The 13,148-nt window shown below is 39.7% G+C and overlaps 1 protein-coding gene across 1 annotated transcript; it reads right to left on the bottom strand.

Moving 5' to 3' along the window:
• Positions 1 to 7,121: 7,121 nt before the first annotated feature.
• LOC112846122 (zinc finger BED domain-containing protein 1-like) lies at positions 7,122 to 8,489 on the bottom strand. Its single transcript, XM_025905382.1, has 2 exons — positions 7,606 to 8,489; positions 7,122 to 7,424 (listed from the first exon to the last, which is right to left on the bottom strand). Exons 1-2 carry the CDS (start codon positions 8,075 to 8,077, stop codon positions 7,390 to 7,392), a joined length of 507 nt encoding a protein of 168 aa, XP_025761167.1. The 5' UTR covers positions 8,078 to 8,489; the 3' UTR covers positions 7,122 to 7,389.
• Between the last annotated feature and the right edge of the window lie 4,659 nt (positions 8,490 to 13,148).

The raw sequence follows: 13,148 nt of genomic DNA, 5'->3' as shown, positions 1-13,148 counted from the left end.
CTTCTGTCACCTGTTGGCAAGCAAACTCTAGTGCAGCATGTTGCTGAATACATTCAGGCCTTTGCTCAGCTACTATTTTACTGTAGCAATATACTCAGCATATAAGCTTTTTTAAAATTATAGATTTAACTCAACGATTTAAGTGGTTCTAACTGCACCTGCAATAAACATGTTAATATTTGATTATGATAACCCCTGTAATACAAATTATAACATAATGCCAGCAACTTCAATAAATGCTTGGATGAAATGATAATTAATGCAATGATAAAGATGATGGTTATATAAAATAATCCCTGTAATTCCACAAGACCTAAACAAAAGATCAGATTATGTTAAGTTATTTGTGATTTACACTTTTTTCTAGTCAAAAGCAAATCAGACCAAACATGAGCTCATGAGGAAAATCCACATTATTGTATTGTGGTGTGAAAAACTAAGTACACAGTTACTGCCTTCATGGTAATTCTGGGGATGCATGTAAGCACCAATCATGTGCTGTTAGTTAAATGGACTTCATTAACCAATAGACTTTGGCAGTTTGCTGTTTTTGGGGGGTGTCTGCTAACACAATGTCACAATCTTCCTCAGCAAATTCACCCAAAGTTCAGACAATGCAAATAGGAGTGATAAACCTTGTCCACAATTATGTGAGTGACTGATGACTTCATACAGAAAAGGATAAGTTAACTTATTGCAGCTAAAGGCAGTTCGCCAAACTACTGAAACGCTTTCACACGACTGCAAAGAGGCCTGTGAAAACTCAATTTTTACACATTTTTAAACCTGCACAGTTTGAAACTGCACATTTCAACCCTCATTTCTCCAAGACTTTAGTCTGTATTAGATCTTCTTTACAATCTTCTACACAGAGAGACTTTCTACAAGAATGTAGCACACAGGACTGATATCATCCTTGTACCCTGCTGATAACCTGCCATAGCAACTATCAGTAAGTATTTATCTTTCTCTTTTTTTTAAGTTAAGAAATAATATCATTGTTTTATTTGTGATAAAGGGCTATTTAATCAGCCTGATACCAGCTACCTCAAAATACCTTCTTAACCTCAGTTAATTCACATAGTAATGCTTAATGCTACTTTAATGTTTCTAAACTTTCCTTTGAAACTGCCATCGACTCAAAGACTACTCGGGATGATTTTCAGTTATAACTATATTAGCTTATGTAACATCATTGGAGAGGGACTTGCTATTGTTTCACTTTCTCTGGCAGTTTCTGAACTGAAGCTGAGTCAGTTTCCTTTTTAAAATTTGATAGATTTAGTGTCACATGTGCCACTGGCTCACTGCCTGTCCAGCTGCTGAACCATGTTAGCTGTGCTCTGCTCATCTCTCTTTTAAAATGACTTTGTTTTCTTGTTTACCACAAATCGTTCAGGCAATTCAGTGACATTAACCACTTTAAACTTTGAACTGCAAAGAAAATCATTCCCAGGCTTGTTATCACCCATCCAGCCATTGGCAGGAATTTGAAGAGGAAAAACAACACAAGCAACATGCTGACTCATCTATGCATGTTAGAGCAGGTTAAAGGTTTGAGTGTTTGGCTGTCGACTCTATCACATAGTAGAAAGTGTACTCAGCTTTTCTTTTTTCTTTTCTTTTTTGTGATTTGAACAACACACAAAAAAATCAATTGTACGAAATAATATTTACAAACCAAATGTCATTTACACACATGGACACAGTTCCAAACATCACCCACTTGTCATACTGATGTTTTTGTTGGTTAAACAGAGACTTTTAAATAAATCTTTGTTCACTCACCTGCAGACTGCAGTGTGTTACAATGCAAAATCATAAACAAAAACACGACAGAATTCCTCTCACACACTCTAAAGAGTGTCTGTAGTCTGAACGAAACAGAGTTTTAGTGAACAGCTCTGAGAATATGGGAGGAGGAAAGTAGGGTGAGAGTGAGTCTTGTAACTCAAGAAAATTCTGCTTAGAAAAAAAGGGGGAAAGAGATATCTATGAAAGCTACGTGTAATTGCACCTAAACAGAAGAGCAAAAGCAGGAAGGAAGAGGGCTTTGCTATTTAAGTACCACAAAAAATAAGACCAAGAATGGCTTATGAGGAGACTCTACAGTATAACCTGGTGTTGGGGTTCCTCTTTTCTGTGCGATGCTAATCGCTGCACAGAAACACCAGCTGGAGTCCTGTGAAAAACTAAATCCACCCTTAATGCTTCCAAAGTAAACTAAGTGTCACTGCAGGGCGCGCCGGTGTGTTTAAGGAACGGATCCAAATATAGACCATATAATATAGTAAACAGGAACAAACTCATAACTAAGAATTAAAAGAATAAACTAGACTTAAAACTCAAGGCAATCTGATAACAATACAAGAACTTAACATCTTTTCAACAAATAACTCAAAATGCTGGGTCACAGATCCCAGCCCCTGACACTAACGGTGTGTTCACACCGAACGCGATAGAGGCGGCCAGAGCGTCAGGTTTACATGTAAAGTCAATGGAAAAGCGCGATGACACGCGATTGCGTGTCCGGCGAAAATTTGGAAGCAGATTTGCGTTGCGAAAACGCCAAAACTCGTGAAACACGCATCAAAATATGCAATTTTGAGGCGCAGTGGATTTTTCTTGGACATGTGTTGAGGTGCGAATGTGCACGCGTCAAATTAGGGGCGTTTGGGGGATTTTCGCTCGCGTCTATCGCGTTCAGTGTGAACACACCGTAAGAGGGTGAGAGGCAGCCAAATAAGATCCCAGTCTCTGTTTAATATGTTAAATATTAAAGTTCAGGAAATGAATTCAAGTCACTGCTCCTAAAGTTGGATCTACAAACAGATGTATCATGGGATTCACTTAATTTTCACAGACCTTCAAAGATGCCTGGAAGGTTTTTACAGTTTCATATCTCACATTTCATCCCTGAGTTTGTACCTCATTTTCTTGCTCACTGTCTTTTACAAAGACATCCTCTACACAAATGAAGCATGCAGATGTTAGCCTCGTAACCTGCTTCTAGCCTTAAAGTGTTTTCAGCCTGTTTGGTGTTGAAGCACGTCAAAGGTCAAACGAGATCACCACACCACAATAACTATGATAATAATTATGGTATTTTGGTTGAGAAGGATGAATAGCAGTATGTAGCAACACATTTATTGTGTGTGCAATGAAAGGAAATGTGAAAGACATTTTCCGTTGTTCCTTTGATGTTATCATGTAAGTAACAACATCCAGGCTGTTCAGCTTTCAATGCTTTGTCACTTTGGTATTTTAATGTCTTATTTCATCAGTCTGAAACTTCCTCCTGCTCATGTTCAGTTCAACCAGTCTGTTCAGACAATATTAGAGCAATAAAATAAAAGATTTTACACAGAGATATCAATGCTGGAGAAACAGTCAGTGGAATAAAAATGAAACAAATAACATACTGATCCCTCAACACAAGTTAGACCAACTTAAACATTTAAGTATCAGATAATCAAAACAGTTGTTGATTTTTTTACACTGTTTTCTGCCCTTTCAACCCTGGAAGAACTGATTCAAAATACACTGATATTCAACTAAAACTTTAAAAGTTCAGCAATGCAAAATTGAAATACCAAAGATGAAGCAAGCTGCACTTACACAAACAAACATAAAACACATTAGATGCTCAGTTTCACTCACATGTAACGTCACAAATCCCAAACAAAACAAGAGGGACTTCAAGAGAATCCATCCATGACAAATGTAGAGTTCGTGGCATGACTGTAGTCTGAACTGAACAGAGGTTTCATCAACAGCTTTGTCTGTGGGTGGAGGAAGGAGGAGGAGGAATTCTGCTGTAGTAGAGGAAGAAGCTTTGACTGCAGTTGTATGATATCAATCTAAGTGGACGTGTGTTATAAAGAGTATGGGTTGAGACTAGCATTACATAACAGCAAAAGAGGGAGACTCTGTTACTTTAACTCTGTTTTTGAGTTGGTGGTGGTCAGAGGGCCCGGTGGCACCAGTGTCCGGCAGCCTCGCCTCTGTCAGTGCGCCCCAGGGCAGCTGTGACTACAATGTAGCTTCCCATCACCAGTGTGTGAATGTGTGCGTGAATGGGTGGATGACTGAATGTAGTGTAAAGCGCTTTGGGGTCCTTAGGGACTGAGTAATGCGCTATACAAATACAGGCCATTTATCATTTGCCATTTAAAGAAGAGACTGATTATAAAATATATAGCTGATGAATTTTGTTGATGTCTTGAAGACTTCAGAGTCATTTAGCCTCAACTCTGAAACATCTCTGAGAAAGGATTGTGGGAAACACTGAAGAGACATGACTGAGGAAGCTGGTTCTGTTCTGTATCCAGAGTGCAGGAAGTGCTGCAATCTGCTGCACAGCTTCCAACCACAAAACCATCATGGCGACTCTGTATTTCTCTGCTGTCTTACAGGGACAGGCCTAAAGTGTGATTTAGAGTCAAATGCATTTAATTTTCCCTTCTTATTCACACAATGAATTTTTTGCAGTTATCTTTTCCTAAATACTTACAGAGCAGATTGCTGATTTGTAGCCTGAGCTGAAAATCTTGTTCACTCACCTGCAGATTGGAAAATCACATCCAAAAACGTGACTTTAAGAGCATTTATCTCTGGAGAGAAGACTGTCTGCAGTCTGAACCAAACAGAGAAGTTTTTTGCAAATAGCTCTGAGAAGATGGGAATTTAAAGCACTTCTGCTAAGCAAGAGAGGAGGAACAGAAAGCAACAGAGATATCATACCTTTTGCACATCTTCCAGATTCATGAAATAGAAATAGAAATTCTTGATTATGTAAATACTGGAATAAACCTTTGCTTTGTCCTGTAGGCCTACCTGTTGCCTCGAACAGCCTCCACAGAACACAATAACACAATCTTCATTAGCACACAGACGACTCAGGATCTGATGGTGAATAATAACTTTCTACATTTTTACTGGCCAGCTGTTCCACAAAGATCTCAGGTTCATATGGTGGAATAGTTTGTAATAATGCAGCTCCATCTGCATCTCAGTCCTCAGGATTTTGTCAATTTTCTTTCAGCCTCGGCTCACTGAACCGAGTTGTGATGCTGCTTCCGTAGTTGTGTGTAAAATTGCGTTTGCACATTTACCGCTTTGCAAATCTGCTCTTTAAAGGGTTCATCAACTCACATCACCAACTCTTGCATTATATTATTTTTATTTAATTCATTAATTTAGTTTTTCATTCAATTAACATAAGTTCATCAAAACACGTTTCTGTTGCACGCAAAGACCAGGCAGACAGCGTGGTACTGTGTACCTTTATTTTGAAAAGATTACATTAGCACATTACATGAATCACAGTCAGCCAAAAACGTTTTCTTCTGCCCTAAAAAGTGTTCCTTTAGTTATTTAATCATCAATAACAAAATCACAAGAAGAAGAAGGTGGTTTTATTTTTTAACAATGTTTATGAGAACAGTATAAAAACATATGTAACATGTGTAGACTTGTGTATCACAAAATTAGTTTTGCTCTCACATGACTTTATTCAGCTGAACACAGTAAATCTCATCTCTAGGTAGCTAACCTTAACATCGTCACCTCAACTGCTAAAGATAGCGTTTTTATACCTTCTGCTTGATGAAACTGATTTTCAGAGATTTTCAAGAGCTTGGAAAAAGTAAAAAACAACAACAACAACAAAAAACAACTGTACTTCTTTACGTTAGAGAAGATATAAAGTGGATAACTGGAAAGCAAACCTACACAGACATCAGGAGGGATGTTATAATTATGCATCGGTTTTCCCCCACTGCACTGTTTAAACACAGTGAAACGTTTCTCCTGTGATAACAATGCATCCACATTGACATTAAAGACATGAATGGAAGAGCTTGTGAGTTTTGAGAGGTGATAAGATAAAGTACTTTATAGTGAGCACTAAAGTACTGTGATACCTTTCTTTCTTTTCATTCTTAAACCACAGCTTTCACACTTAGTTCAAAATATTCAGAAATCTGTTTTCAGTTCCAATGAAACGATTCTTTAACACGATTCAGTCAGCTAAATCTATTAAGTAATGTTATAGATCTACTGATGTACAGAGATGGGCAGTAACGCGTTACTTGTAAAGCGTTACTGTAATCTGATTACTTTTTTCAAGTATCGAGTAATGTAAGGGATTACTATTGCAAAAACGGTAATTAGATTACCGTTACTTTCACGTAGGAACGCTGCGTTACTGCGTTATTAAAACCGTGATTTTTTGCGAGAACGTCTCATGACAGTAACGTAAGCGAGTGCGACGTTCGTGACAACAGCTGTGTGCAGATCATAATATATCGAGTGCGGGACAGAGTGTAGCATGCAGCGTTTAAAGCGTGGAAGTACTGACCTTATTTTGAGTTTGATTCCATAAAAAGTGACAAAAACATTAGTGTCCGTTGTGCGTGGGAAGAAAACTTCTTTTTATAGCGAAAAAACCCCTAAACTTCCAAGCAAGCACCGAGTGTACTACGACGTAATGTGAAATTCACAGAGAAACTCGCGGATTCTTCCACTGACCGCTGCAGCACACCTGCACCAGGGTAAACCTCCTCCGCCTACCCCAGTCCTGCTTTACAGGTGAAAATAGAGCAACAGGACCGCTAGTCTTTGACTTTATTTATTTTCTGCTGTGTTTTACTTGCATCTATTTGAAAGAGTGAGTGTAAACACAAAAAAATATTTTATTTTATGTGCTGGAATGTGCAGAAAATAGGTTTAAATGTTAAACAAATTTCTTCCAGTCAGAGAATGTTGCATATAATTTAATTTTTGCTTGATGCATAAAGTTAAAAGATTAAAACTAATAAAACAAGTTTTAAAAAGAGACTTTTCCATTTGATTACATTTTGTATGATGAATTATGCAGAAAAAGTAGAATTGGACTGAAAGATCTATCGCTTTATCACCTATTCAGGTTGTAAATCGTGTTTTTAAAAAGTAACTAAGTAACTAAGTAATTAATTACTTTTGAAAATAAGTAATCAGTAAAGTAACGGGATTACTTTTGGGGGGAAGTAATCAGTAATTAGTAACTGATTACTTTTTTCAAGTAACTTGACCAACACTGCCAGACAGGGCATCTGTAAAGTCTTGCAGGCGGTGTAATGCCTGGTTGACAGACTCCAGTACCTCAAGATCCTGCCAAGTAGGAATCAAGTGTCTTGATTTCTTGTCTGCTGAGATGACATCAGAAATGGACCGCTGCTGCTCCAGGACTCTCTCAATCATCTTCTGCCTGGAACCCCACCTGGTTGGGCATTCTGTGATGAGTGTGTGCTCTGGGAGGTTGAGCTTCTGCTGTGCTTTTTTCAGAGCCATCTTTGCTTTCCAGTTGTGGCAAAATTGTCCAACTAACTTTTTGCAAAGTCCAATGGCTCAGGCAATGCGTGCATCATCTTTGATAGAATTTTCTGGAGAAAGAAGAGGAAACAAAAAAAACTGTCATGTTTAAAACCTTTTTTTTTTTAAACTAATTGAAATTTATCACTAAAGTTGTATAAAAAAGGTTACATTATCTTTACCAATATCAATTTGATAATAATGTATAGGACATTTTCATTGCTAAAAAGATCTGCCTTGAATAAAACTTACCAATTGCAAGGTGCAGCCTGTGTCCAAAACACTGAAGTCTGACCCAGTTGTTTAGCTCCGTGGCTCTCACAACATTGGCACCGTTGTCTGTGGTGATGCACACTTGTCGGTCTTCTCTAAGATCCCAGCTGGCTAACACGTCTCGTACTACATGGGCTATATTTTCACTAGTGTGAGAGTCTGGAAAATACACAGTCTCTAGACACAGTGTTTTCAGTTCAAAGTCTTCAGTGAGGAAGTGCACTGTGAAGCTCATATATGGTTCCGTTGTACGACTTGACCATAGGTCTGTAGTGCTTGCGTAGTTTTTAGCTTGGCTCAGTTCAAACATGACGGTCTTGCGGCATGTTTTGTCCATTTGTGGAATGGCGACATGGGAAAAATAGTTTTGTGAGGGGATGCGGTGTCTCTGGTCCACTTTATGTATCAGACTGGTGAAGCCCTCTCTGCTAACTGTATTTATAGGCATCATGTCTTTAGCCAAAAAATGTATAATGGCCTCTGTTATTTCTTTGTACCGCTTCGACGTTTTCTCATAAGGAGTTCCACTTGAAAAACTCTGATACAGAGACGACTGTTGGACTGCTGTGCTCTTTGTCTTAATTTTAATAACCTTTGTTTGGCTAGCCCTATCTTTCTGGAACTCTTCAAACAGTTCTCTGTGGTTGTATTGAAGATGATGGTGGAGATTAGTCGTGTTTCCTCTGGTGGTTGCCGCGAGTGTTCGGCAAGTTCGGCAGAGTACCTGTGTTTGGAGAACGTCGTCTTTATCAAATCCAAAGTACCTCCAAATAAGTGAGGTACTATTTCTCAAATAAGTGAGGTACTATTGTCAATTTATTTCAAGTTTACGCCCTTTTCCCGCTAGATTCTGAAGCTGCAGGTTTTATCTCTCTCCAAACAATATTAACTAAACCAGCAGCAAAAGAAGATCCAACCCTTCACATAAACATCGTCATGAATTCCCTCTTACTTTTGCTGTTTTGCTTCCACAACAATAAAATCACACTTCATGCACAACTCTCTCTCCCTCTCTCTCTCTATGTGTACTTCAAGAACAGTTTCCCGTCAAAAAAATCTGTTTTCTGCATTATTCGCTTGTTTATTATGCACAAGTCTATTGTTGTTTACAGCACTGTCAGCCACTGTTTTTTTCTTTTACTTACTTCTGAAAAGAAAGTCTCATTTCTGCTGTTCAATAGGCTACTGAACAAATTCAAACTTTTTAAAATTATGCGAAATTTCAAAACGCTTAGCTGTGCCTCTAATAAAAGCTCTGTAACTTTGCTCTGCTTCACTTCAGCAGCATCAGCTAATGTTCATATATTGATTAATGGTTTTCTTTCGTTTTTGATGTACTGCAGAATATTTTTAGAAAATCCCAGGCCAGGAAAATCATTCATGTTTTTCTGTGTTTTATCCTCAGCTACTTTGACACAAAGGAATCTGCTCACACCTTTGATAAAGTCTTGCAAGTTATATAGCCATTCTGAAGAAATTATGATGGGACCCTAAAAAATACTATGTAAAATAATGGATTTCTATACATTTACATCAGATGAAAACGTTTGTTGTAAGATTCAGAGCGATAAACAAACAAGAGAGAAAAGCCGATCAGCTGATCACTGATCAGTTTCATGATTGAAGTAGAAACAGGAGAGAGAGGGGAGAGAATGAGAGAAGAAGAGGCAGCTGTGCAGCAAGGACACAGAATAACTCCAGCTTTGTGTCTTTCTCATTGTAGCTGAAATACGGGACAAACTGTGTTCCTTTTCACCTCAATACCAAACGCGCAATATTTTCTCTGTATACGAGACAATTCCGTTTTTTACGGGACGTTTGGAAACTCTAATAACTAACCTTATAAATAAGATAAAACAAGTTCAACATCAATAATATCATAGCACCCGCCCAGCAGTATAGAAACAAGTTATTGTAACTGACTGTAAAAAGTCAGCATAACAAAAATAAACTCCACCTAAACTTGGTTTATATCTGACCCAGATAGACTGTAGGTCATAACTTCTTACCTAAAGTTCAGTTCACCGCCTCGAGTCTCTGCTCGTCCTGCCTTTGCCTCATCGACCTGCCAGCGTGTTGCATCTGCTGGCCTCCACCACTTGATAATGTTACTGAATCTGTAGAAGCTCCGCAATAGCCACCACCAAACAATTGAGTTATTTTTACACATCTCCCTTCATCTGGCCAATCCACCACCTTTTAGTGTTTATACCGTTACGGGAAAAAACGAAGAAAAAAACCCCATCGGCCCACTGGTCAAATGCGCGGTATGCCCAATGGCCACTCCAGCTATGCCTCCCGCTGGGACATGCCCGGAACACCTCACCCAGGAGGCATCCTTGTCAGATGCCCGAACAACCTCAACTGGCTCCTTTCGATGTGGAGGAGCAGCGGCTCAACTCTGAGCCCTTCCTGGATGGCCGAACTTCTCACCCTATCTCTAATAAAGAGGCCAGCCACTCTTCGGAGGAAGCTCATTTCTGCCGCTTGAATCCGTGATCTCTGTGTGCAATATTAAAATAATAAGAAGCGTAATTCATTTCAGCTTCATATAAACTGTATTCTGGAGGAAAAATAAGTGGGGCTCACCTCAAAACACAGCTTGAGGACTGACTGGAGACTTTTAGGGCAGTCTCTTCAGTAAATCTAGCAGCTCCCCAAGATGACGTTTTCATCGAGGCCAAGGAAAAGAGTTTAGGAAAAGGAGACTGGCGCTACTTTTGAAATAACACTCCACGGGGTTACGTTGTGCAGCTGAGTCACGTGACCGCATAGCAACAAATCACAGCGGAGCCGGGTAAAAGGGGCGGAGCAAAGTGTGTTTGCAGGAGAGGAGTCGAACAGAGAGAGCTGCTTTTTCATGAAACGGGATTAAAGTAGTAAACTTACAGGAACATATACCACTACCAACGTTTGGATCGATATCTGTATCGATCTGCACACCCTTGTCTCTTGGATCCTAGCTGAGATCAGCGTGAACCACGTGGGTCTCTGCTCCCTGATCTGTTTCTTCCAGCTTCATCACGGAGTTTCTCTCGGTTTGTGGGCTCGTCTAAAGGTAAGCATCGAGCTAACTTTAATGTGGGTTCAGTTTATGTTGAGTTTATCTCTGGTGAGAATAATAGATCGCTTGGTATACACTGGAGTTAGACAGACTGTAGAGTTTGTGATTGCTCGCGACATCATAATATGGCGGTTGCTAGGGGGAAAGAATACATAAAGAAAAATAGTCTTGGAATATGAACAAAAGGATGGGTGCAGGGCAGGAGAACAACCAACCCCCACCCCCAGGTCATGAAGCCACAGGTACAAGCCTGGGGGAGCGCAACCCCCGGGTGAGAGTAGTGGAAGTTTGCTGAGAAGGGGGCCAAAGGGCTTTGGAGCGTGATGTCACAGGGGTGGGCGTGGAAAGGATTTTGGCCTGATGCGCCATTTTCCGGGGCAAAGCTCAAATATGGGCTCAAAATGTGGTCATAAATATTTTGTTCTTGTAAATCAGTTTTGTGCTTGTAAATCAGGATTTGTATGTGTAAAAACAATTTGTGTGTGTGTGACCTCTGTGTAGTGTCATCTCTGGTCTGCGTTCACAACAAAAAGGCAATGGTTAGAATGCTCTCTTTTAATGTCTTGGGCAATCAGCACAAGATCTCGCGGGAATCCTCCATCATTCTGAGGATTACCCAGAATCCCTTGCCCTTTGTGAATGTTGCAGGGTGACTTTTACAACAGTAGGTGGCGCCAATGTCCCATTTAGCGGGATTTAACTTTGACTCTATTTAACTATGTTACATGTGTGTAAAAAAGATTTGTGTGTGGACTATGAAATACGGCAGTGGAGTAAAGACCCAGAGTACTTACCGCAACTGTTCTAGCCCGATATCTTCACTATCTTGTTAATCCTAACCCTCACGTTCGGATTTCGGAGTGTAACGTTGTTAAGCAGTGTGGATTTGTTTGATTCATTTCATAGGCAGGCTTCCCTACAGTTGTGCAAAAGAGTTAGCAAATCGTTACATAGCACGTATGTCTGCACAGTCACTCAATTCTATGTTTGTTTGCAATTTCTATAACCTCCAAGAGCCCCAACAATAATATTATTAAGCTATAAAGAGTGATATGAACATATATAGAACTTACCGGAGTGAAAATGTCTGGAGCACACCAACAGATATCTGGAGATGGAAGCGAACTGGATATCAAGCCGTCTCATGGCTGCTATCCAGGCTGGACGCCTTCGTTTTGTAAGGTCCACCATATAAGCTCCCTCATGATGCTTCCAGGTTGGGAAAGAATAAAAAGACAAACCCTTTTTAAGCTTATTCCACAGCCGACAACACAGCAAGTATGAACCATGGCTGTTGTGTGTGCCTTCACTCTTTTTTGCTTGCGCTTTGTTTGGACCCGGAAAATGGCGCATCAGGCCAAAATCCTTTCCACGCCCACCCCCGTGACATTACGTTCCAAAGCCCTATGGCGGTGACAACTCCTCCACAGTAGCAGGTAGGATTTTTCTTTTTTGAAGACGGCTACTTTTACCTTTCAATACGGATGGTCTGTTTATGTTTTGATCAAGAGCCTTTTTTTGGGCAGCTGAAGAAGAGAAGTCTATCTTATGGCCAACCTCTGGCTGTATCTTGGTCATACTACCCAGCAAAACCCAGTATGCAGGTTCATCTGTAACAGTCCTTGTGCCACAGATCCGCACAGTTGCTTCTACATTAAACAGAAGAGCAGTGACATGACTGCAGGTCTCCTCGACTCCGGCCACACAGGTGCAGTGGGCGGCTTCAATCTTCCCTGTGATGCTCACAGTGACCCATTTGTGTAAACCTTTGTTACATTTATCATAAATGTAACAAAGTGTTTAGAAAGGTAGCACATACATGTAATTTTTCATTTTTTTATGCACCCATCTATAGAACGCTGCATGTTATATTCTAAATCTGCCTGTTCTCTCCCAGAAACCTGCCTGCAAAAAATGAACCTAAAGTATGTAATGCAAGGATGTAATCACTTTTAAGTGAAGTGACAATAATGAATCACTTAATATGATAAGTGATGTGTAATTAGAATTATTCATAATAAATATGAAGAAATTATTGCAATTTCTTTAACCATAAAGAATAACTAAATCCTTCAGGACAAGGTCACATCAATGCACTGAACTCACTATGTTATCCCTGTAACAGCCTCCACATGTTCCCACTGTAATTTCCCCCCTCATGAATGAATTTATGATTCATTAATCTGAATGTTCGGGGGAAAATCAAACGCATTTCACTCGCAGTACTCAAGCTGACTTACCTTTGTTTGAATGACAACTTGTAGTGCTGGGCGATATGGAAAAATATTTATCACGATATGAATTATTTATATCACGATAACCATATATATCACGATATACCACCTGACCTGTGGTCATCTAGGAAGTACGCAGTCTATAAACAGCAAGTGCCGAGGGTGCAGTCTTTGTTCTGAGTTACTGTAAAGTATGTCGCAAATCCGGGTGCATGTACAGCAGC

This window comes from Oreochromis niloticus, linkage group LG3 (genome assembly GCF_001858045.2).
Source record: "Oreochromis niloticus isolate F11D_XX linkage group LG3, O_niloticus_UMD_NMBU, whole genome shotgun sequence".
Classification (NCBI taxonomy): Eukaryota; Metazoa; Chordata; class Actinopteri; order Cichliformes; family Cichlidae; genus Oreochromis; species Oreochromis niloticus.
The sequence above is the reverse complement of the archived record's forward strand: the minus strand, read 5'-3'. Positions and strand labels throughout refer to the sequence as shown.